At 43.4% G+C, this 22,128-nt stretch overlaps 1 protein-coding gene across 7 annotated transcripts in view; it reads right to left on the reverse strand.

Annotated features, from left to right (window-relative positions):
• CPEB2 (cytoplasmic polyadenylation element binding protein 2) overlaps nucleotides 1–20,519 on the reverse strand; it is a 72,427-nt gene extending 51,908 nt beyond the window's left edge. For 3 of the 7 annotated variants that reach the window (XM_047855705.1, XM_047855704.1, XM_047855703.1), the window contains exons 1-3: nucleotides 18,583–20,519; nucleotides 15,378–15,659; nucleotides 5,702–5,792 (exon numbers count right to left, since the gene is read on the reverse strand). In XM_047855705.1, the coding sequence (XP_047711661.1) occupies nucleotides 5,702–5,792; nucleotides 15,378–15,659; nucleotides 18,583–20,274 (2,065 nt within the window). In that variant the 5' untranslated portion in view covers nucleotides 20,275–20,519. Of the gene's footprint in view, nucleotides 1–5,701; nucleotides 5,793–14,531; nucleotides 14,622–15,377; nucleotides 15,660–18,582 lie in introns of all 7 variants that reach the window. The other 4 variants (XM_047855700.1, XM_047855699.1, XM_047855702.1 and 1 more) reach the window with 2 other exon arrangements.
• Between the last annotated feature and the right edge of the window lie 1,609 nt (nucleotides 20,520–22,128).

The following is a 22,128-nucleotide window of genomic DNA, read 5'->3' on the forward strand; positions in this document are numbered from 1 at the left end:
AAATCAGTGAAGGCAGTGTACCAGGAGCTTAAGAGAATCAACAGAACTGCTCGGGCATATAGATGATTGGTATTAGTTTTACTCTGCACTTTGCTGTGTTTTAATAATGTCATTAAAATGTTTACAACTTCCAATAGATCTCTTTCATCTTGTTCCCCTGTTCCAGAGTGTCTCCAAGTGTGCTCTCTGCACAGGCCGCAGGGCACAATCTCTGGGACTGGGCTCCTGAAACCCGCCTGATACACATGCTCTCAGAGTTTGAGAATCTCTGCCCAGCTCAACACTTCTTAGGTTCAAAAATGTAAATTCTCACACCAGAGACTTTTGGAAATTTATACAAGGTATTTTCTGACTTAGTACTACAAATTTACATTACGGCCAGCTGAAGAGAACCAGAGGGAAAAGAAGAGTAGAAGAAAAGAGGCAAGAATTGATTCGGTACTACCACAACCATTTAGCACCTTACACGGAAGCAATTCCTTATCTTCTCAGTGAAACAGCACAGATTCTACTTCAGGAGTCTTGGAAAATAGGAGCTTAGCAGTCAAGTGATAAAAATAATGCTAGACGCGAAAATACATAGTAAATAAAGTTCTGAAGGCATCCACTTTCAAACATGTGTTGGCATAAAATCCTACTCTAAATCCTTTTTCCTGATTCCTTTAAGTTGTTTAGGGAACACTGGTAAAGTCATTGTGAATTGCTAAAGCGGATACTTCCAAGATCTGTAATATTAAACTGCACTGCTATCCACAGTTTTCGAATCATTTTTTTTTTTTAGCTGAAATTAATTTTTTCTTTTTTCCTCTTATCCTTTTGGGGAGGGGGATAAGCAAATTTTGGTAAAAATGCTTACACAGTAAGACATTTTTGCAGATTGTTGAGGGCAGGGAGGATAGAGGGCTTAACAATAATCACCGTCTTGTTCTTTTGTTTAAAGCAGAATGAATTGACCCACACATACATAGCAAGATCACAGATTATTTAATATAGGTATGCAAAAACAAAACTGCAAAATTGCAAAACTGCAGTTGGCAAAGCATGATTTGCTTTAAGCATTAAAAGAATCTGTATTTGGGGGCGCCTGGGTGGCGCAGTCGGTTAAGCTTCCGACTTCAGCCAGGTCACGATCTCACGGTCCGTGAGTTCGAGCCCCGCATCGGGCTCTGGGCTGATGGCTCAGAGCCTGGAGCCTGTTTCCGATTCTGTGTCTCCCTCTCTCTCTGCCCCTCCCCCGTTCATGCTCTGTCTCTCTCTGTCCCAAAAATAAATAAAAAACGTTGAAAAAAAAATTAAAAAAAAAAAAAAAAGAATCTGTATTTGTTCTTCCTTTGAAAAGGAAAATAGTTGCCAAGAATGAAGACGGTCATCAGAAAACGAGGTGTTAATGGCAAGAAACCAATGCAGAATAAATAAAAACAGATCAGTGTCACGAATACTAAGGAAAGCATAAAACGGTGTGTTAGTGCTCATGATCTGGAGAAGACAGCACCTGCTCCCTAGGGCTGAGCAGTTCTATCCAGTTATAGCCAGTCAGCATCAGGTAGCCCTAAATGAGCTATGCCAGGACTGTCTGCTTTCAGTTCCTCAAATGTGACAAGCTCTTCCATACATCCCGGCCCCTCTGTCTAGCGGACACTTTCCGCCAGTAGTTTTTCATCTTTGTGCTGTTCAAGCTTAAGGTCTTAGCTTTCTTCACTCCACAGATGAATAAAGTATCTCTCTCCCTTTACTTATGACCTACCCAAGCACCTTATCATCTCCCTCCATGGCACTTCAAACACTCTGGTTATAGATTATGTGTATATAAACATTATATTAATATATCACATGTATGTATGTACATTATACATATAACTATAAGGTCTCTTCTTTCTAGCAGGCTGTAAATCCCTTAAGAACAGAGACTGTATCTGTTTTACACAATTACAGCCAAGGTCTTGGACACTGCCTGGTACAAAAGTAGGCACACTCTATGGACTAACGTGCATCCAGAACTCCATCTTTGTTTGCCGTCACTTCACATCTGCAGAGCCCCCATGAGACAAGACCCTTCCTACCTGCTATGCTAACTCACAGAACCTTAACAGTAAATAATAGAGGTTCCCCTACTGACCTGTAAAAACCACTGGAGAATGGGAAAATGGAAACAAGCTGTAAAGTGAAGTATTCTGGACTTCACTGGGGATGGGAGGTGTTAGTACAATCAGTCAGTTCTCAGACCAGTAACCTGCCAGACTTCCTTTGGATTCCAGAGGGCTGCTTGACTGTTTCTCTTCTACTGACATTAACTCTTACCTTGAGTAGTTTCTCTTTCCTTTAGAAAAGTAAAACCGAATGCCAATTTATAGTTTCTGCCTTTATCTTTGTGGAAGTCAGCCTCCATGACACCCTCCACTTATGCTTGCCTCCTAGTATTCACATCTCGAGTAGCGGCCCCCGCCCCCCCCTCCCCCCAGTTGAGTAGGGCTGACCTATGTCACTGGTAGGATGCCATGGAAGTGATGGTGTAAGACTTCTGAAGTTAGGTCATAGAAGACCCTGAACATTAACCTCAAGCCTGGATCTTTGCTCAGGGCGGGGATGGGGAGGGGGCCATCCAGAAAATATATTGTGAGGACACCCCACGGAAAGCTCAACATGGTGAGTAACTGAGTTCTCCTACCAACGGCCTGTGCTAACTTGCCAGCCACATGAGTGAGTCACCTTGGAAAAGGAACATCCGGCCCCAGTCAAGCCTTCACATGACTGCTACCTCATGAAATCCTCAGCCAGAACCAAGCAGCTAAACTGCTCCTGAATTCTAACCTACAGAAATTGTGGAGCCAATAAATGTTTATTGTTGTTTTAAGCTGCTAAACTTAGGAGTAATTTGTTATACAGCAATACATAACAGTAAAATCTCTTATCACTTAAGTTCATGTGAAAAATTTTCTAGAAGCTTTCATCATTAATAGAAAGGTAAACAAGAAATTCATTAAAAAATTTACACTGCAACTCCCTTTCCATTAGATCCCATAAGGAAGACAAAGCACATGGCTGACCTTTGAAAACACTTAAAAAGGATAAAGTAAGATTAATTCTATTTTTTGGAAAAAAAAAAAAAAAGACTGTATTAAACTTGTATTAAACAGTGGACAGAGTTTTCTGAAAAGGAATGAAAAGATGAGATGGAAGAGACGGGACACAGGCTGCAGTGCTGCCCTGAAGACAAGGACTGGACAAACGGGGGAAGTCCGCAGACTGGTTTCTTCTGTTCTGTCACAACCTTGCTTTAGCAGATTTTTACCGAGGTCCCGCCCAGAGAAAACATGCAATGATCAGAGTACCAGGAGGAAGATACATGACAGGATGTCCCAGAAGGCAGTGAAGTCTGTACTAGTAAGACAAGAAGAGTCTTTCAGTAGTAGCTGTGGTGCATCAGGACCATTTTAATAGCCATTTGATGGCAGTATGCACAAGTACCGGTCTTCTTTCTTTCTCTATAGAGGTATCTCTCAATGTTTTTATTTATTTATTTTTTTCTTTTCTTTCCTACCATAATAAATGTAGGATACAAAACACTCCCAATTAGAGAGTTGTGAGGTGCCTGGGTGGCTCAGTTAGTTACACCTCTGACTCTTGATTTCAGCTCGGGTCATGATCTCATGGTTGGTGGGACTGACCTCCACGTCAGGCTCTTGGGAGCCTGCTTGGGATTCTCTCTCTCCCTGTTTTTCTGCCACTCCCCTGCTCACTCTCTCTCTTGAAATAAATAAATAAACATTTAAAAAAAAAAAAAGGAACAGAGATTTGTTACCATAATTCCTAAAGGTGGTACTGAGCACATTTTCCCCTTCCCATTCTAACGAAAGAATTTTGCCTTCACTTGAGATTTGTTTTTTAATTATTAAATTCCTCTTGGTCTTATGCTGCTTCCATTTTCTTTTTCAAAGTCTTCTCTAGTTTTATTATAACATAGACTTTGGAAAAAAAGAAAACTTGAAATGAGAATGGTTTCTCTTAACATCTTTAAAAGGCCTTTTTAAAGACGACTGGGAGAAATGACAATGAAAACCTTTTCATTATTTGCTGGTAACAGCTGATGATGACTTTATCTTACATTAGAATTTCTAAGAGTTTTCTTTCTACATAAACCAAAGAAATAAAGAGAGGGAACTTCTTCATAATCATAAACTACTGGATTCTATTATCAAACAGTGGATAGAAGACAGATGCCACTGGAACTGTCAGCATAACAGTGAAAGAGAAAAAGACCCCATATACAGATACTCGAAAAACTAGACTGGGTTTGGTTAGAAGCAGCTCCCTCCACCCAACCCTCCCACCCCCACCCCCACCCCCCGCCAAAAAAAAAACCCCAAATCCCGAAGTATAATAATCTTTATTAGTTTCTGAGGAGGAGAATTACCATCCCCACACATTGCTAACAATCACTAATGATGATCCCTTTAACTTCTTAAGCCCCTTAAAAATAAGGGAATTAGACAAGAAACAAAATCCAGAAACAGAACAAACCGTTTGGATAACTGACCAGTATTGCCAACACAGCCTCAAGCCACCACCTTGCTGCCGACACTGAAGTGCTACAGTTTTGGGCTAAAATCTTATAAGGGAATTCTTATTTGGCTTTATAGAATTAAAAATATGGACAAATTACCAAGTAACACATGGTTTTGATTCAGAGAGCCAGAACTAACCAGTTAAGCTGCTCCTGAATCCTGACCCGTAGAACTCTGTGAGGTAATATTTATTGTTGTTTAAGCTGCTAAATTGTGGAATAATTTATTATGCAGCAATAAATAACATATCTCTTATCACCCAAGTGCACACAGTTTGCTAGCTGTCCACTGTTACTACTGAAAGGCAAGGAGATATATTGTACAAAGAAATGTAAAATAATAAGTAATGTACAGACAAAAAAAAACAAGTATGTTAATGGAATATCTTCAGATACAGTTAACAGTAAGGCTGATACTGTGGGATCAGTGGGGCTGACTCTTTTTCCTAATTTGCCCCAACTTGTATGAAACCTCAGAGAAGCTCCCATAAAATATCCCCTTTCAAAATCCCATGATGGTAGAAGAAAAATGGGGAAAGGACAATTTTAGGTTGGAATCACTGTGAACTGTAAATACAAATATTCCAAGGCATTTTTTTTATTTCTGCATTCGATAGAATTTTGGAAAAGTTACTTCATAATTTTTTTTTCAAGTGTGTGGGCTGAAGCTAATACGGTGCATGCAGATTTATTTATGTATTTATTCTTCATTCATTTTCATTTGTGTTTAAAGTAGGCTCCACATCCAGCGTGCAGCCCTGTGCAGGGCTTGAACTCACGACCCTGAGATCAAGACCTGAACTGAGATCAAGAGTCCGACACTTAACCCAGTGACCTACCCAAGTGCCCCTGAACTAAACAATTTTAGATCCTTTCTTCAACCTCTGGTAAACTGCAAGATATCTCTAAACAGTGGCTGTTTGTTGAATAACAAGAGACACAGGTTTACATTTCTCTCTGCATAAATCAGCAGGTATCTATATAAGCTACAAAGGAAAAAGTATGACATTTCACAAAGGTTTTTATTAACAAACATAGTACAATTTTATAGATAACATAAGTGCTACTTAGTGCTCATTTTCCTACATAAAATGGTGAGACAAAGCGGTGGGTGATACAAGAAAAGAAAAAGCCACCTACCCTTAAGAGGATCATGCTCTGCTCTCATAATATCAATAAGGGAATTTTCCAAAGAGTGCATATTCAAACTGTCATACATTCTACTTCGATCCTAGAAGAAGAGAAAAAAATAGACTCAATACGATCTATACAAGTTTTCAAAAACTGATGATAAATATACCATACCATCTAAACCTTCTTACATAAAAGAGGACATCTGATTAACATATTACTTATCAGTCTGCATCCCAAGACAGTATCAGTAGCTAAAGATCTCATGAGCTATAATATCTCTTGTATTGGAGAGAATGCTACATTTAAGATCTCCAAAATCACATACCAAAAATAATCTTATTTCACTGGCAGCATTAATACAGTAAAATAATTGCTACTGTTATCACTCTCAACTTAAAAAGATTTGTGAAATGTTATACACGTAGGAAGCAGTTTTAGTTGTTCTTTAACTTCTACACTTTTCTCATATATCCAGGAAGACACTGGCACTTGAAAAATAAATATTTTGGGGGAAAGGAATTAATCCCATAATGGCACCACACTTTAAATATCTATCAAACGGGGTACACATTATTTGACTTGGTCAGAATTTCACAATAATAAATGCATAAACATCTCATACCATAAAAATCAAAAGAATGAAACTATTAATATCAGAACAAAGACTAACACCTAGAATACTTGTATTCAAATCTTGCTCTCTGAAGTTCTCGCATGTTGGTCTCTGCATTTCTAAATCCGCTTTCCCTCCAAACCCTGCAAAAAAGGCAGGGGGTGGAGGGAGGAAAAGGATGACAATATTCCCACCTTCCAAGTTTCCTGCCTCATCAAGTCCCAGAACAAAGTCTTTTGTGTAGCTGGGAGTGTTGTTTGCTAAATGTTAAATCTCTCAACTTGCTTACTAGAAGCAATCTGATTCTTTAATGCTTAATGAATTTATACTGTTATTCTGTCCAACACACCCTCAATGTACTTGAACAAATACACATAGGGAACTACCACAGCAAGCTCTGGCCCATGCCCCCTAAGTCACCAAAAACAAACAAACAAACAAACAAACAAACAAATAAAAATTTCAGTGGTGACCCCCACCCATTTAAGTGTGTGTAGGTGTTTGTATAAGTGTCTGTATATGAAGGAGAGTCAGGGCGGGCCATTTTTAACTCTCCAAAAAAAAAAAAAAAAAAAAAAAAAAGACTAACACAGAAAAAGGGAAGAATCAGAAAAGTAGGGGAAAAACTCTTTGCAGAAATTAGAATTAGGCATTTTTTAACCTGCATGAGCTCCAAGAAGGACCATGAAATCTCTGAGATTATGTACAATATCCTGTATGGGTGTGTACACATATTTTTTTTCCTGAAGAAAAGGGTTATGACTTTTATCAGTTTTCCAAAGGAGTCCACAATCTAGGTGTGATTTAGAGACAGTCTTTTGGAAAGCTGAAGATAAACCTAAGAAGCTTTTGTGAAAATATGTTGATTTATTTACTCCACTTGAGGTTTAAATTAGGGTTGTGAACTTTTTAAAACTAGGGGGCCAGAATCAGTATTATAGACTAAACAAGTTGCTGTTGAGGAATTTAGAAGTGTGCAAAGTAATACTAAAGACACAATGCTAGGCCAGAGCTCTTACTCCAGCATGACCACAATACAGCTACATCGGTACTCCTTGTCTTTTACTTACTTTATTTTTTTTTTATTAAAAAAAAATTTGTTTTAACGTTTATTTATTTTTGAGACAGAGACAGACAGAGCATGAGCAGGGGAGGGGCAGAGAGAGAGGGAGACACAGAATCCGAAGCAGGCTCCAGGCTCTGAGCTGTCAGCACAGAGCTCCACACAGGGCTCGAACCCACTAGCGGTGAGATCATAACCTGAGCCGAGGTCAGATGCTCAACTGACTGAGCCACCCAGGTGCCCCTACTTACTTTATTTTACATCATTAACATGACTTTGGTGAAGGAGGCACAGATAATCACTGAACTACAACAGCGCTTCTCACACATGAGCATATGCTTCACAATCATCTGGGACCCAGGCTGCTGGGACTCTGCTGAGACAGAGTCTGAAATTCAATAGGTTTAGAGAGGCCCCTAAGAATGTGTATTTACAGTAAGTTCTCAGGTGATACTTAGACTGCTAGTCCAGAAACCATACTTAAAGAAGTGCTGGACTTCTTGATCTTATAGTTTACTAAACCTCTTTAGGCTCTGCTCTATCTTCTAGAAAAGAAAAAAATTATTTCAGACTAGACAATGCCTAAAGTCCACCTTAATAATAGAAAAGCCACAGCAAAGCAAACAGACATATTAGAAAAGCAAAAGACTCAAAGTACTAAGTAATAAATGAAATAAAACTAGTATAGAGAAGAACATGGCCCTTGGACAAAAATTACATACAATTTTACTAATCTCTCCAAATATTTCCATCTTCTGTGCTTCCATTTTACTTTATGCATAATTAATTTGTTGATTTTCCTGCCTCACCCACTAAACTAAGCTAATTAGGGGTAAGGACCTTCTAATTATGAAATATAGCTGGCTCTCAAATATTTTTGAATGAATAGTACCCTAACTCTACTAAAAAAACTTTGCAAATTTAAGTTGAGCTCTGTGAGGGCAAAGACTACATACAGGACCATAAATCCCCCAGGAATAAGGACTCAAATGTTAACTAAGTCAAGACGTATTAAAGATGTATTTAAAATAGAATTAACAGAATTAAAAAATGTAAACTATCATGATAAAAACTGTTCACATAATTAAGCAAAGAAACCTCATTAGGTATGCTGTATCGTACAGGTTCTAAGATGTATTATAAATACTTTATATTCTATTTGCCTTAAATTCTTACAAAGAAAATACGTTATGGTTTAAGGCTATCTTCTCAGGCTGATGTTTTCTTTAACAGAATCAGACTACGCCCCATCCTTAACAGACCTATGAACTTAATGGTGACTCTCACCACCACCCAAATGACTTTTGTTTTTTGGTTTTTAGTCACACTCCAACTCCATTCAAGGAGTTTGAGTTTGATCCTGCTTTAGAGCAAAATTTAGAGTAAAATCATTGAAGTGACTCCATATGTACTCTCAATGGGCCAGGGGCAATTACTTAAGGTAAGAAGGGAAATAGCTATTCAATAAATATCAGCAATCACTAGATAGTCAACCGACAACGGTTATTCAAAAAAGCGGCACGTATTAATAGCTTTAGCTTTAATGCCTACGGTGAACTGAAATAGGGTAATGCCCACATATCAGGTCCCTATTTTCCCTTGCATTTCAAGTCTTTTCATAATGAAACAAACTCCTGCTTTAGTAAAGAAAAGAAAAAAGTCATTATACAAATATTAGCCAACTTATACTTTGGTAAGCATCTGCTGCATCCCACATGATTTTTAAAGCACCGAACACAAAATAACCTTGACCAGGCAAAGAGCTCCTGACACCTCAAAATCACTTTCTAGACTTAATGAAACCTGTAGGCTCATGTCTAAAAAAATACAGGCAATTCCATTAAATAAAGTATGGGTATTAAAATATAACTTCTGGAAAAAACAACAGAAACAAATCTGACTATAAGACAAATACTCACGCATTTTTCTAAAATAAGGATATTAGAAAAATTTGTGTTCACAAAAACTGCCATTGATTTAAAAACTAAATGAAAATCCCGAAACCATTTTAAGGAAAACATAAACACACCAAAGCTGATTAGCTTACATATGGAAAATCACAGCAATGTAACTTAACCTACGTTTATTACTACATGACTATTTGAAAACAGCCAAGAAGTTTCACAAAAGTAAGAATCACTATGAGGAATCTACCTGAAATATGAAAATTATCTGGCAAAGAATCGATTTAAATGGGTTTTCATAAACTGAGATTACAGAATCCCACAACAGTGAACAGGCAAAGCTCAGAAAACACTGGAAAACTATAATCTCTTGTATTCTAATATTTTGTTATTTTCTTAAACCCAGACTTTTGGCATAAAGACTTACAGAAGCCACCATACGGTCCTAGAAAGACTGCAGGACACAGAAAGAACAAAGTAATCTAATCTCAAATCCTCATCTTAAATAGGATAATCTAAAAAAAAAAAGATTACAAATGCTGAAAAATAACTAAAGAGGTCAAGAATATTAAAACTAGTACAACAGAAAGAACTTAATTAAAAGGGAACATTTCAATGGGATGTTACATTTTTACTTTGAAATATGCAAAACCTTGTCTCATTTCAAAAGACATGGTCAAGTAGAACATTTTCCTCTTGAAAATGAAATATTCTCCCAAAGAATAAGGAGATGGATTATGGAAAAACCCTCTATTGTCATGTTTAAAGATATACCAGATGCTTTAACATATATCCTTCTGGCTAAGTAGAGAGATCCACTTTTGTTGCATTTTTGTGTTTGGTTTTCCAATTTTTGCTTTAAAATAAAACAGCAAAGTTGTTATTAATACTGCCCTCCATTTTAAGCAAACACTGATTTTACACTCCTGATGACGCAGTGCTATTGCACTGTGGTGAATGAGCAGCAGACGACATGCTACTGTCTCCCTCTACAATGTAGCATCAGGCTCCTACTCTCTCCTGTCAGTCTCTAGTTGTTCTACACAGACACCCCTTCTTCATCCAACTGGGCTTCCACCTTCTCAAAGGCAAAGAACAAAACTTCTCCCCATATAGCTCAAGGATAATTAAAACACTGCCTCATACATAACGAACATAACAGTTTTTGAACTTCCTTTATGAATCTGAACCTTGACTAAGTGCCATGACAGGGACTGAAAAAACATTTTTTTTTTTTTTAAATTTTTTAAAGGCCCCAACGGCCAAAGGTACACTAGTATCCACAAGGGTTAAATGAAAAGGCTAGTAGAAAATATCCGGTATAAGAATGTATCAAGTACAGGGGCCCCTGGGTGGCTCAGCTGGTTGAGTGTCTGACTCTTGACTTCAGCTCAGGTCATGGTCTCAAGGCTTGTGTGTTTGAGCCCTGCCTAGGACTCTGCATTGACAGTGCAGAGCCTCCTTGAGATTCTCTCTTTCTGCCCTCCCAGCTCGTGGGTGTGCACAGTCTGTCACTCTCTCAAAATAAACAAATTAAAAAAAAATGTATCAAGTGCAATTAGAGAAGTGAATGCAGGACACAAAACTTAAAAAGCATCCATTACCTAAGCAGGTTACAAGAGAACCCATTCTCTCTCTTTTTCAGTGTTTACAGTTTGATGACTACCAATGTCCTTAAATGAGGTTCATCACATTTAAGAACCAAAATTTAAGGAATGCTTGATTAAATGAATGAAAAACTGGACTTGGTCTGCTACTATTTATTGTTTTTGTGCAAAGTGAATAAAAATACCAAATAATATATTTTTCTGAGAGACCTCCATATTATCATCTATCATGTTGTCATAACAGTCTGGATATTAAAGATTGGTGCAAAGCATCTTCAATGAATTTAAGGTAGTTTATGTGACACACTCAAGAACTTCCATAGGAACAAAAATACAGAACTAAATATATTCATAATCCCTTAGCTAGAGGACAGGCCGACATACCATCTCATAAGCTTTATGGCTATGTTACACCTTTAAAGGTACCACATTGCTAATTATTTAGAAAGAACTAATGTGCCATATATAAACCTTTAAGTAATAATCTCAGCTACAAGTATATTTACTTTTTGATTTAAAAAATTCAAGTATTAATGAATAAATAAACTGAAATCTCAGTATCTAATTGAAAATTCAATTTTAAGGTAATTAAAAATCACACATCTAAGTATAATTTCTTGCAAGGGTAACTAGCTAATAGCATTTTAAAGAAATTAAAATACCTATATTAATTTTATGAAAAACAATTTTTTTAACATTTATTTATTTTTGAGACAGAGAGAGACAGAGCATGAGCAGGGGAGGGACAGAGAGAGAGGGAGACACAGAATTTGAAACAGGACCAGGCTCTGAGCTGTCAGCACAGACCCCGACGCGGGGCTCGAACTCACGGACTGTCAGATCATGACCTGAGCCGAAGTCGGACGCTTTAGCGACTGAGCCACCCAGGCGCCCCACCCACATTAATTTTAAAGTCAGAAATGTGCATAAAACTTTACCCTTGTTTTTAAAAGTTCTAAATTTGAAGATTTTTCCATAAGGACATAATTACTTAAAATAAGAGAATGCCAACCAACCCTAAAAATGCTATATATAACTGAAATAAAACCAATTTTCAGAATGATTTCTTTCCCATTTACTGAATGTTAATTACATGTCCAGTTCTTGGTATAGGTAAGGCCTCAAGTATCCAGGTACAAAAATTAAGACTCTGGTTTTACAATTCAGTATATTTTATAGGCCTACTCATTTTGAGACTAAAAGAAATAAAAAGTTAAATGTTTTAAAATAATGTATTTGTTAACTGAGGTTTATTAGTATTAAAATGTTGTACGTGGTGGGGAAAAAAGTCAGAATGAAAATATTTCCCCAGATATTTAAGTGCTTAAGAATTTTCTGTAATTTTAACTTTGCCAAATAGTGAGGAACTCCCCAATGGTTTAAGATACCAATTGGAAGTTTACAGCTGTTGCTGTATTTTTAAGAACCTCAACTTCAAATACCTCAACCTTTTATGGAAAGATAGAAACAGAGAACAAATTTTATATAGTTAAGTACCTTAGGGTGCTCAAAAGAGAGAACAACATTGCTTTTCAGCCTATTTGGGAGGCCATACAGTACACCTGGACTGCCTCAGTCCAATTCCCACCCCTTCTCCCCAATAAACTAAGACCCTTGTATTCTAAAAATAAAGTGTGTGTGTGTGTTTGGGGGGGTGGATAAGGAGGAAAAGAAATGGCCAAAATAGATCAGAGAAAGTATAAGAGCTGGCTAAAAAGGCCTTCCATGATCTAGTTCAAGGTTTTCCTTTTATAGATCAGGAAACTATGACCCAAAGAGATGAAAGCCCATCAACAGTATCCTCCGATGTCATAAAGACTGAGAAAGATGAAGGAGGTTCAGGTTTTAGCCCTCCTTTCTTTCTAGTTCAGTTCACTTTCCACCATCTTTTTCTTCACCACTCTTCAACTTCCATCACATCACACCTCGCTTCAAGGGTCCACAGGGAATGCTAGTATTTCAGCAGTTTACCAAAAGAAAAAAACATTATCTTTACGCACCTAAATCTTTTTTGGTAAAATGAATTTATGTGAAATGCTCGGTTATAACATGGGTAAGAACAGAGTGGCTCTGACTGAAGTCTAAGTGGGAGCGCTGGAGGCCCTGCTCCCAGAGCAGCCAAGGAAGGGCACCTCTGTAGAGACCAGTTTGAAAACTTCCCTTTTTTCATCATCACTTCTATCCACTCTAGCAGTCACCCACTGACAGCATCTCAATAACCTCATTTCTCAACACGTGCCCCGCCCCCGGGGGTCCCTTTATGACAGCTAATCTGTCTTCTTTCTTCTCCATAGTTAATATCCCCCATATATGGATCCTCGTGCTGCTTCCTACACCTGCTCTTCAAGTAATTATGTCTCTTCTTCTCTAAAAACACGTCCCTTGCCACCTTCAAAACGATCACCATAATTTTCCTCTTCAAACATACCATCTCCTAGGCATTTACGTATTCAATTTGAACAACATAAAAGGGCTACCATAAAAATGTCACTAATGTGGCCTAACTGAGCCAGAGTGGAGAAGAGGGTAGAAAACAGATGGATAGCTAACTTACATTGTTAACAAAACAATAAATTATAAATTATAAATTATAAATTATGTGAGATAACTACTTATTTCTAAGTGGAGATCCTGGCAGGACCATTTTGGTAAATAGGTAGGACTTGTCTACAATAGGTGCTAATAGTAGATTACTGAAGTTACTGCTAACCCTCCAGGTTAGAAAGCTATTTACAAACATATTATTCATCTATTTATACAGTCCTTACTTGTAAAATCATCTCATGTTGACAAATTAACTAAGGAAGAGCCTTAGCTAAAGATAACACAGCTCCATTCAGTGGGATCCCACAATGTCAAGTCTATGCTCATTCAAGCTTCAGCTCTGTAGTAAAGAATCCTCATGTAGGACTGAGTTTTCTACTCATCCTGTAATAATTCTCATCACTGGGTACCCAGTTTGAATTCAAATTTAGTCTGCAGGAAAAGAGATAGCATTTTGCAACCACAAAGGGCTTGAAAGTAATATGATTAAGACGGATTCCTAGCTTTTTGATTTAGGGTTTTTCTATAGGAAACTGACTATTTAGAAGAATATAGTATATAGGAGCAGTGACAAATTTTAGAATAAAGAATAAAGAATAAAGAATAAAAACACATGAAGTTTTTTATAAAGGTGAAAAAAATTGAAGACAGGCTTTTTCAGAAATATACCTCAAGACAAATGTAGCAGATTCCATGACAAGCATTTGCTAAAAAAATTCTGTAAAATATTGATGAAACTTAAAGTTGAATGATAAGCAAATCCATAATTTTGTCCCTAGCTGAAAACAACTCTCAAAGATAAAATCTGTTCAGTTTGACTGATGTTTAAAGTCAGGTGCTCTTGGGTATATAATTCCTTTTTCCAAAAAGAAAATTTTATATTTTGGAAATAATGAAATAATTATAAATCACTCATAAATTTGAAAATGAAACATTTTATATTAAATAGTTTAAGTCAAGTGACCTTTTAAAAATAAATTGCTTTAATGCTCTCTGACATAGGCTTTAAAAAGGTATAATTGGAAAGTTAATAATAAATCTTACTCATAATATAAACACTAAACTCCTAGTCAAAATCCTGAAGAATATACACTGTGCAGCCTACCTGGTCTATTCTGGATGTTCCGGCTGCAGTGCACCAACTATCTTGGAGTGAATCTGAGCCCCAAGCTGGTAACTGCAAACTAGATCTCACCTTCAATAGCATAGAAGTTTTCATCAGAAATAAGCAGTTCTCTTCCCCACACCCACCCACAAAAAATAAAAAAAAATAAAAAGAAAGAAAGAAAATAAAACAATCAAAGTTCCTTCTATCTTGTATCTTTGGCCCTCTGAAGATCTCAGGAGAAAAAAAAAATCCCATTGTAAATAGCTTTATTAGACTATAATATCAATAAAACATTTTAAAAGGCCTGAAAAAGTGTCTAATCATCATAACTATTAAGCCACATTTAGGAAAAAATAGTCCCTGAACCAGTGAAGGCAAATTTTAATTGGATGTAAAAAGTCTTAATATTATTTTGCCATAATCACAGCTGTACTAGGTATATTTTAATATACACACAGCTGATCACAGTCAATCCTATGCACAATTGCTTAACATTTTAGTTTAGTGATATTGAAGGAGAAACTCATTTTGGTGGCCTATTAAACATTAATAAATTAAGGCATTCTTGAGCTGCCAATTAAAAGCTTCAATATGCACTGGAGAAACACAGCAGGTTTTTCTACATTTTAGGAAGCTTCTTTTCTACCGTGTGTTTAGAGAATTTTTTTTTACAGTATCCATTTTCTCTATCCTTTTGTATTTTGTCCTTAAATTAATGCTTAAAATCAGAAATTTTTTATTTTTTAATCTGTCAGTTTTACCATACCACCACCACCACCACCACCCAATTTCTTGTTTTGAAAGATCAACTTAGAAATAAGACCATTTACATACCATTCTTACCTGTAAGGGTAAGAGTGTATTACTATTGTTGTCGGTTCTGAACACGTTATCTTCAATCCAAGATTTTGGAGTCAGTGATGGAGTAGAGCGAGTAAATTTCGGTGGTGCTATGACATTACCAGAAAATGGTTTCTTCAATGGAGATATCTGATTCATAGTTCCTGGAATCCCCATGTTTCCAGTTCTACGATGGTCTCTGCCGTGCATTGCTCCCCACGACACGCTTCCAGTACCCCAGCCACTGCTCTGATGGTTGCTCCAAGGAGATTGTTTCAGAAGAGGCTGAGAAAAACACGCATGTTTAAATTACAGGCATTTAAAGAGTTTACAATTCAAACTAAAATTTAGGCCTGAGCTAAGAATATATATATAATCTTAAAAAAAAATCTCTAAAGGCAATAAAGCATAGCTTAACAGTTTACGAAAAGTAATAGGTTTGCGATCTTGCTGTTTGAAAACATACTCATTTCCTGCTAGGTGAGTTTTCATCGTCTGGTCCACTATAAATTATAATGAATCGAGCAGATATTTCATGACAACTGCTAAAATAGAACCAGGCAGTTACGTTTCTGTCCTTTCAGAATCGTGTATGGAAGAAGAAAAAAATAGTGTAAAATTGAAATTAACTTCGAAGGTCCTTGAAGATAGAACCTACATTGTGATCTTAAAACAACCATATTCTACTAGGCATACAAGTAAAAATCCGGTCTTTAATTAATTGATAGGAGTAACAATCGGAGTAAGATATTTAGACGTTAGCTTTCCAAAACCAATGGCACTGCTACAAAAGTGAATAATGGTAATAACATTTGCTGTTACTGTCTTGCATGAACTAAAAACGCCTTTCAGGGTAGGGAGTGTATGGAAAATATGTGGGTTTGGTTTTTTCTTTTTCTTTTTTTTTTTTTTTTGTATCGCGTATTCAACTTTTAAGATATTTTACTCCAATTTTAATGTAGTTTCTTTTAAAGTGTTTTTGTTTTTCTTTCACTTAATTATCCATGAACTGTTAGGCAATTATCTGATGTTACCCATAGGTGGATCCACTGAGATATACTGAAGAAAAACAACTATATGCTTTGATTATTCTAGTAGAGATCTTCATACAAGTCTCTAGTAACCTCATTCATTTTCAAAAATAAATTCTATTCCAAACTAGAACCTATGATACAAGAAGTTCAGTCGCCAAAGAATGGACAATTCAGCACGAGGCAATAAGCATAGGTTTTTGAAAAATACTAATTGCTAGCAATTACATTGCCAAGAAGCTTGCGCTAAGGCTTAGCCAAAGGAAGTATGGACCGTGCAGCTGCTCTAAGTCAGTAAGTTACTGTAAGTCAAGAATTCTTCAAATGAAACCTGCTTCTTGTAAGACAGCTTTCTCTTTCTGAGAGAACTTGACCCCTAGTACCTATTTAAAAAAATGTTTTTTAAATGCCCAGATAATCATGAATATATGCTGCCATTTCGCCCTCCCCACGGTTCAAAAGCATAGCTGGGGGGACCATGAAGAAATCACTCCATTCTTGAGGGCCTTACTTTCCTTGCTGACACAGGGTTCAAGTTCTCTTCCAGCGATCTACAATTCCACAGGACAGCTGTGTGACCTCTTAAACTTCACTGGGAGAACCATCTTCTGACAAGACGCAGATCACAGTTAAATACGAACCACCCTACGTGGTCTTCCAATGGCCAGAGCAGGGCTCCAAGAGCACAAAAGCACCTATCGACAGTTTTCTGTGGCAAGTTCCCAGCGGAAAAAAAAAAAACAACACCCTGACCCACAGGACACAGCTGCTCGAGACTGTGAAAATCATGGGAAAGCGGACTATTATTTCAAAGTGACGTGTTTTCAATCCTTGTAGGCCACGTTCTTCTTCCTCGGGGAGACACCGGGGACTCGAAAGAAAGACTGTTAACTGTTACTCTAATTTCAGAGAACTCTCAACTTGTTACTTTGGTCAGACAGCATTCGCCCTTTAAAAGGTTAACCTTGGAAAACTTTAAGTGGTCAATGGAAAAAGTTACAGGAGTAAGTAAGCACCGGTTAAGGTCCATTTCTGCTTCTGTCTCAGTCCTTGATCACGAAAATGACCTTAAACATACGAATCACTACAGGAAATGCTGACTGGATCAAAAAAGGACAACAAAATACGCTTTTCGATGTCAATGAACCAAAGCCGGCGGTCATTCAAACGTTGTACTGGGAAGATAACAAAACGGAGCCTGAATCGGAAAGGACCCGGATGAATAAAAAAAAAAAAAACAAAAAAAAACAAAAAAAAACAAAAAACCACAAAAACGGCCCCGGGTTATTTCATAATTGCATTACCCACTCAAAATATACACACCCCGTAACCCAAGAGACGGTCAAGGCCGCCAAAAAACGTGAGTCCCCACTGCGAGGTATCACACGATTCCCGGATTCAAGTTTAGTTTTGGCCTCACCAGCCACCAAACCGTCCCCAAACGCGAAGAGGCGCAGAAAGCCAGCGGCTCGCGGAGCACCTCGGCAGAGGCGGACGGAGCCGCCGCCGGCAGGCTCCCCTCTCCCGCCGCCTGACAGCTCAGCGCGGGGCCCCGGGCGCGGGGCGGGCGGCTCGTCCCGGCCGGGCCACCGCCACCCCCGGCCAGACCTCGCGCGGGCCGACTCGCAACGAGACGGACTCGAAAGGAAAAAGCCTCTCCTTTCCGCCCGTCCCCTCATTGGACGACGGGGAAGAGTCACCGGCTCCCCGCACGCACCGTCTGCGGCGATCACGACCCTCCTTCGCAAGTTCGCTTCCCCAGGCCGCTCGTCCGAGGCCGCCGCCCGAGCCCGCCGGCCCCGCGTCCCCCGGCCCGTCCTCGAGGATCGCCGACAGCGGTCCTCCGGGTCGGGGCGCCCGCTGCGAGGGACGGCCGGGCCGCCGCCGCCGCCGCCCTCGGTCCCGGGCGCCATTCGGCCGCTGCCCCAACCCCCCTCCCCCCCGCCGCGCCAGGCGTTCGAGGGGGCGCCCGACCGCAGCGGCTGCCGGCGCGACCCCCCTACCGGAGCCTCGCAGCCCACGGTGGCCGCTGCCCGCCCGCCCGCCCCGCCGGGGACTGGCGTCCCGAGCCCCGTCACCCTCCTCCGCCCTCCCAGTCCCCCGTCTCACTTGGGCGAGTGGCCCTCGTCGCCCCGGTCGCCGGCCCCGCGGCTCAGCCGGGCCGCCGCCCGCCGTACCTGGTGGTGGTTGTAGGAGTTCCTCTGCTGCAAGAAGGCGGCGGCCGCCGCCTGGTGCTGCTGCTGGAGCTGCGGGCTGACGGGCGACCTCCGGCTCTGCGGCTGCTGCGGCGCCGCGGGCGGCGGGGGCTGCTGCTGAGGTAAATTCATGGCGGGCGGCGGCGGCGGGGGCACCGCGGCCGCCGAGAAGGGGCCGCCGAAGCCGCCGCCGCCGCCGCCGCCGCCGCTCGCCGGCACGCTGAGTCCCGCGCAGCCGTGCGGGGACACGGGCGAGAAGCTCGGGAAGAAGGCCGGGTTCATGGACGACGGCAGCCCGGGGTAGAAGCCGTTCTCTGAATCGGGGCTGGGCGGCGGCATGGCGCTGAGCGAGCCGCCGCCGCCGCCGCCGCCGCCGCCGCCACCCGGGGTGGCGGCCGAGGAGCCGGGCTGCTGCGGCTGCGGCTGCGGCGGCTGCTGGGGCGGAGGCGGCTGCTGCTGCTGGGGCGGTGGCGGCGGCTGGGGCTGGGGCTGGGGCGGCGGCGACGCGGTCTGCACCGACCAGGGGGTGCCGAAGCCGGGCAGTGGCGGCGGCGACGCGGAGCCGCCTCCCCCTCCGCCTCCCGGGGGCCCCCCGCCCCCGCCGCCGCCCGGGTGCGGAAGGTCCGGGCTCTGCAGGCTGCTGAAGGCGCCCGCGCCGAGCGCCCCGCCGGGCAGGAGGTTACTGGGACTGTTGAGCAGAGGGTGGTTGGGGGACTCCATGGAGCCCGGCGCGGGGTTCACCGGCGGCGTCGAGGGGGCCAAGCCCGCATTGGGGGGCTCGGCGGCGCTGCCCTCGCCCGCGGCCGGGGTCTTGCGAGGGCTGCCCGCGCCTCCGTGGCGGCGCCGCGGGGCTGCGGGCGGCGAGGGCTGGAGCTGCGGGAGCGGGGGCAGGTCGGCCGGGCGCTGCCGCGGGGCGAAGTCCTGCGGCGGGAGGTGCTGCGGGTGCGGTACGCTGAACTGCTGCTGCTGCGGCGGCTGCTGTGGCTGCTGGCGCTGGGCGAGCTGCGCCGGCTGGAGGAGCGGGCCGGGCGGCGGCGGGCTGAACCGGCCGGGGCAGTGGAGCGGCGGCGGCGGCGGCGGCTTCGAGTCCGGAGGGTGGGGAAGGTGGGGAGGGCTGAACTCTTTCCTCTTCTGGCTGCTCAGCTGCTGCTGCTGCCGCTTACTGAAGTCCTGCGGGGAGGAGGTGCGGCAGCAGCAGCAGGAGGAGGCGGAGGAGGAGGAGGGGTGGTGCAGACTCGGTTTGAAGTCCTGGGAGGGGAGGAGGTGGGTCACACCCGCGTTCGTGCCGCCGCCGGGGTGGTGGTTGGGGAGTTTCTCCGCGGCCGCCGCCCCCGAGAGCGGCCGCGCCGGCTGCTGTGTCAGCCCCAGCAGCAGCTCATCCTGCATGGTCTGCTGATGCGCCAAGAACGGGGAGGAAGAGGAAGCGGCGGCAGCAGAGCTGCCCGCGCCGCCGCAGCCGAGGGGGATAGAGAAGGGGGAGGCGGCCTCCGAGAAGCCGGTGACAGGCAACGGCGGCGGCGAGAGCGGGCCGAAGGGCGTGGTGGAGGGCAGCGGGGCGGCGGCCGCGGTGGGCCCCGTGGCGTAGGGACGGTACGCCCCGCTGCCGAATAGGGACCTGGGGCTGCTGCTTCGGAGAGGGGCGGTCTGCAGCACCCCAAATCCTAAGTCCCTCATTTATCAGGCCGGCGGCAGCCGGAGGAGAGGCGCCCCGTCCGCTGCCCCGCCTAGGAAACCGCCGGATCTGGGGCGGCGCGGCCGTGGTGGAAGGAGGGGGAGTCAGTGAGAGAGGGACACCGTGACTGAGCCAGGGGCACCTACTTCGGCCCCGCCACCCCTCGCGGCAGTCACCGCCGCCTCCCGAGACCGGCTCGGGTGCGCCGCCGCCGCCTCTGCCGCCGCCTTCGCCGCTTAAGAACTCCGGAACGTGCGTCAGCGCCACCTCACAATCGCACCGCCCCCCGCGGTGCGTCCCGGCACGCGCGGGCGCGAGGCCGCCGCGCCCCCGCTGCCCCGCCCCCGCCCCGCCCCTCATTAATATGCAGGCACGGCCGGAGGCGCGCCTGCGCTCCCAGGAAGGCGGGGGAGCGCGAGAGCGAGCGGCTTCGGTCCTCCGGCCCCTTCGGCGTCCAGGGAAAAGGAGAGACCGGTGGCGGTGGAAGGCGGCCGACCGGAGTCCGAGCGCCCGGCGCGCGCGCGCACGAAGGCGTGCGCGAGCCGTCGGCGGCGACGGTTCCTGGGCAACGGCCCCTCCCGGCGCGGGGCTCGCACGCGCTCTCCCCCGTCGCCCTCGCGGCCCCGCCTCCTTCCTGTCACCTCCGCCCCGCCCCCGGTCACATGAGGCTTGGCCGCTGGGACGCGGGCTTCCCAGGGCGGCGCGGGCCCGCGGGGGAAACTGAGGCCTGGGAATCAGACCGGGAGCGGCTCCTAGTGACCGTGGCCCCTCTCGCCTTCCAGGCTCAGCCCTTGGGGTCCTTAGGCCGGCAAGATCGTGCGGGCTCTGCCTGCCTTGCAGACCGCCGAGCGGCTCTCTCCGCACCTCGTGCCCCACCATGTCCCAGTCTTGGACGTGTCCTCGCTTCTCGTCGCCCTAGAAAGCGCCTTCTCGGGCTTGTTTCCGTATTTAGCTTCTCGTGCTGTGTGCTGCCTTGGACCTTCCTGCAGCTGCGTGAAGGTGTTTTCTTCAGGGCAAACAAGAACCCTCAGCTGTACACCAAACGTTTTCACTATAGCAATTGAGGAGCAGAGTCCCAGGAACCTAACCAGGCTCCGGGTGGCTTTTTACACACGTATATGCATATAACAGGTTACGTACGGGGCGAGCTCCCGTGGTAACCCTGGGCCATGTCCAAGTCTTCGTATTTCACAAAAGCATTCAATGTGCCATCGTCAGGGCTGCTGTGTGAGGGACTCCTCCTCACCACGTTCATTCTGGCTCCCCTGTCCCTTCCCCCCCCAGGGAGACTCAAACATTTCCTAAGCTTTATGAGTTTTCAAGAGAGAAAGATTTCTCACATCAGGGAAAAAAGGAGGCTCTGACTCAGCAACAGACTTGTTGAGGCTTGCAAAATGGAAGGGGAAAGAGCTTTCCATGGTAGAGCTCTTGTTGGAAGCAATAGCAGAGACACTAATCCTGTGTATTTCCTTTTCTAAAGAAGCATTTAACATAGAGACAAAAATTACGTGAGGGTCTAGATAAAGAATAACAGAATGATCCTGTTTTGCAGTTTTAACTTTTTCTTGGCACTTAGGAAGGGAAACTATTTAAAGAATCCTAGAATACAGTCTAATCCCAAAAGCAGTAGAGGGGGTGTTCAGACTACTTGATATTTTAATTTTTTAAATCGGAATACAATTGACCTATAACATTGTATGGATTTAGGTGTACAGCGTAATAATTTGGTATATCTCTATATGCTGGAAAGTAGTTACCACAGTAAGTTTAATTAATATCCATCACCACACATAGTTAATTTTTTATCTTGTGAGACTCTACCTGATTTTGATTTGCAACTAGTCTAAGATTAAATA

This window comes from Prionailurus viverrinus, chromosome B1 (genome assembly GCF_022837055.1).
Source record: "Prionailurus viverrinus isolate Anna chromosome B1, UM_Priviv_1.0, whole genome shotgun sequence".
In the NCBI taxonomy this organism is placed as follows: domain Eukaryota; kingdom Metazoa; phylum Chordata; class Mammalia; order Carnivora; family Felidae; genus Prionailurus; species Prionailurus viverrinus.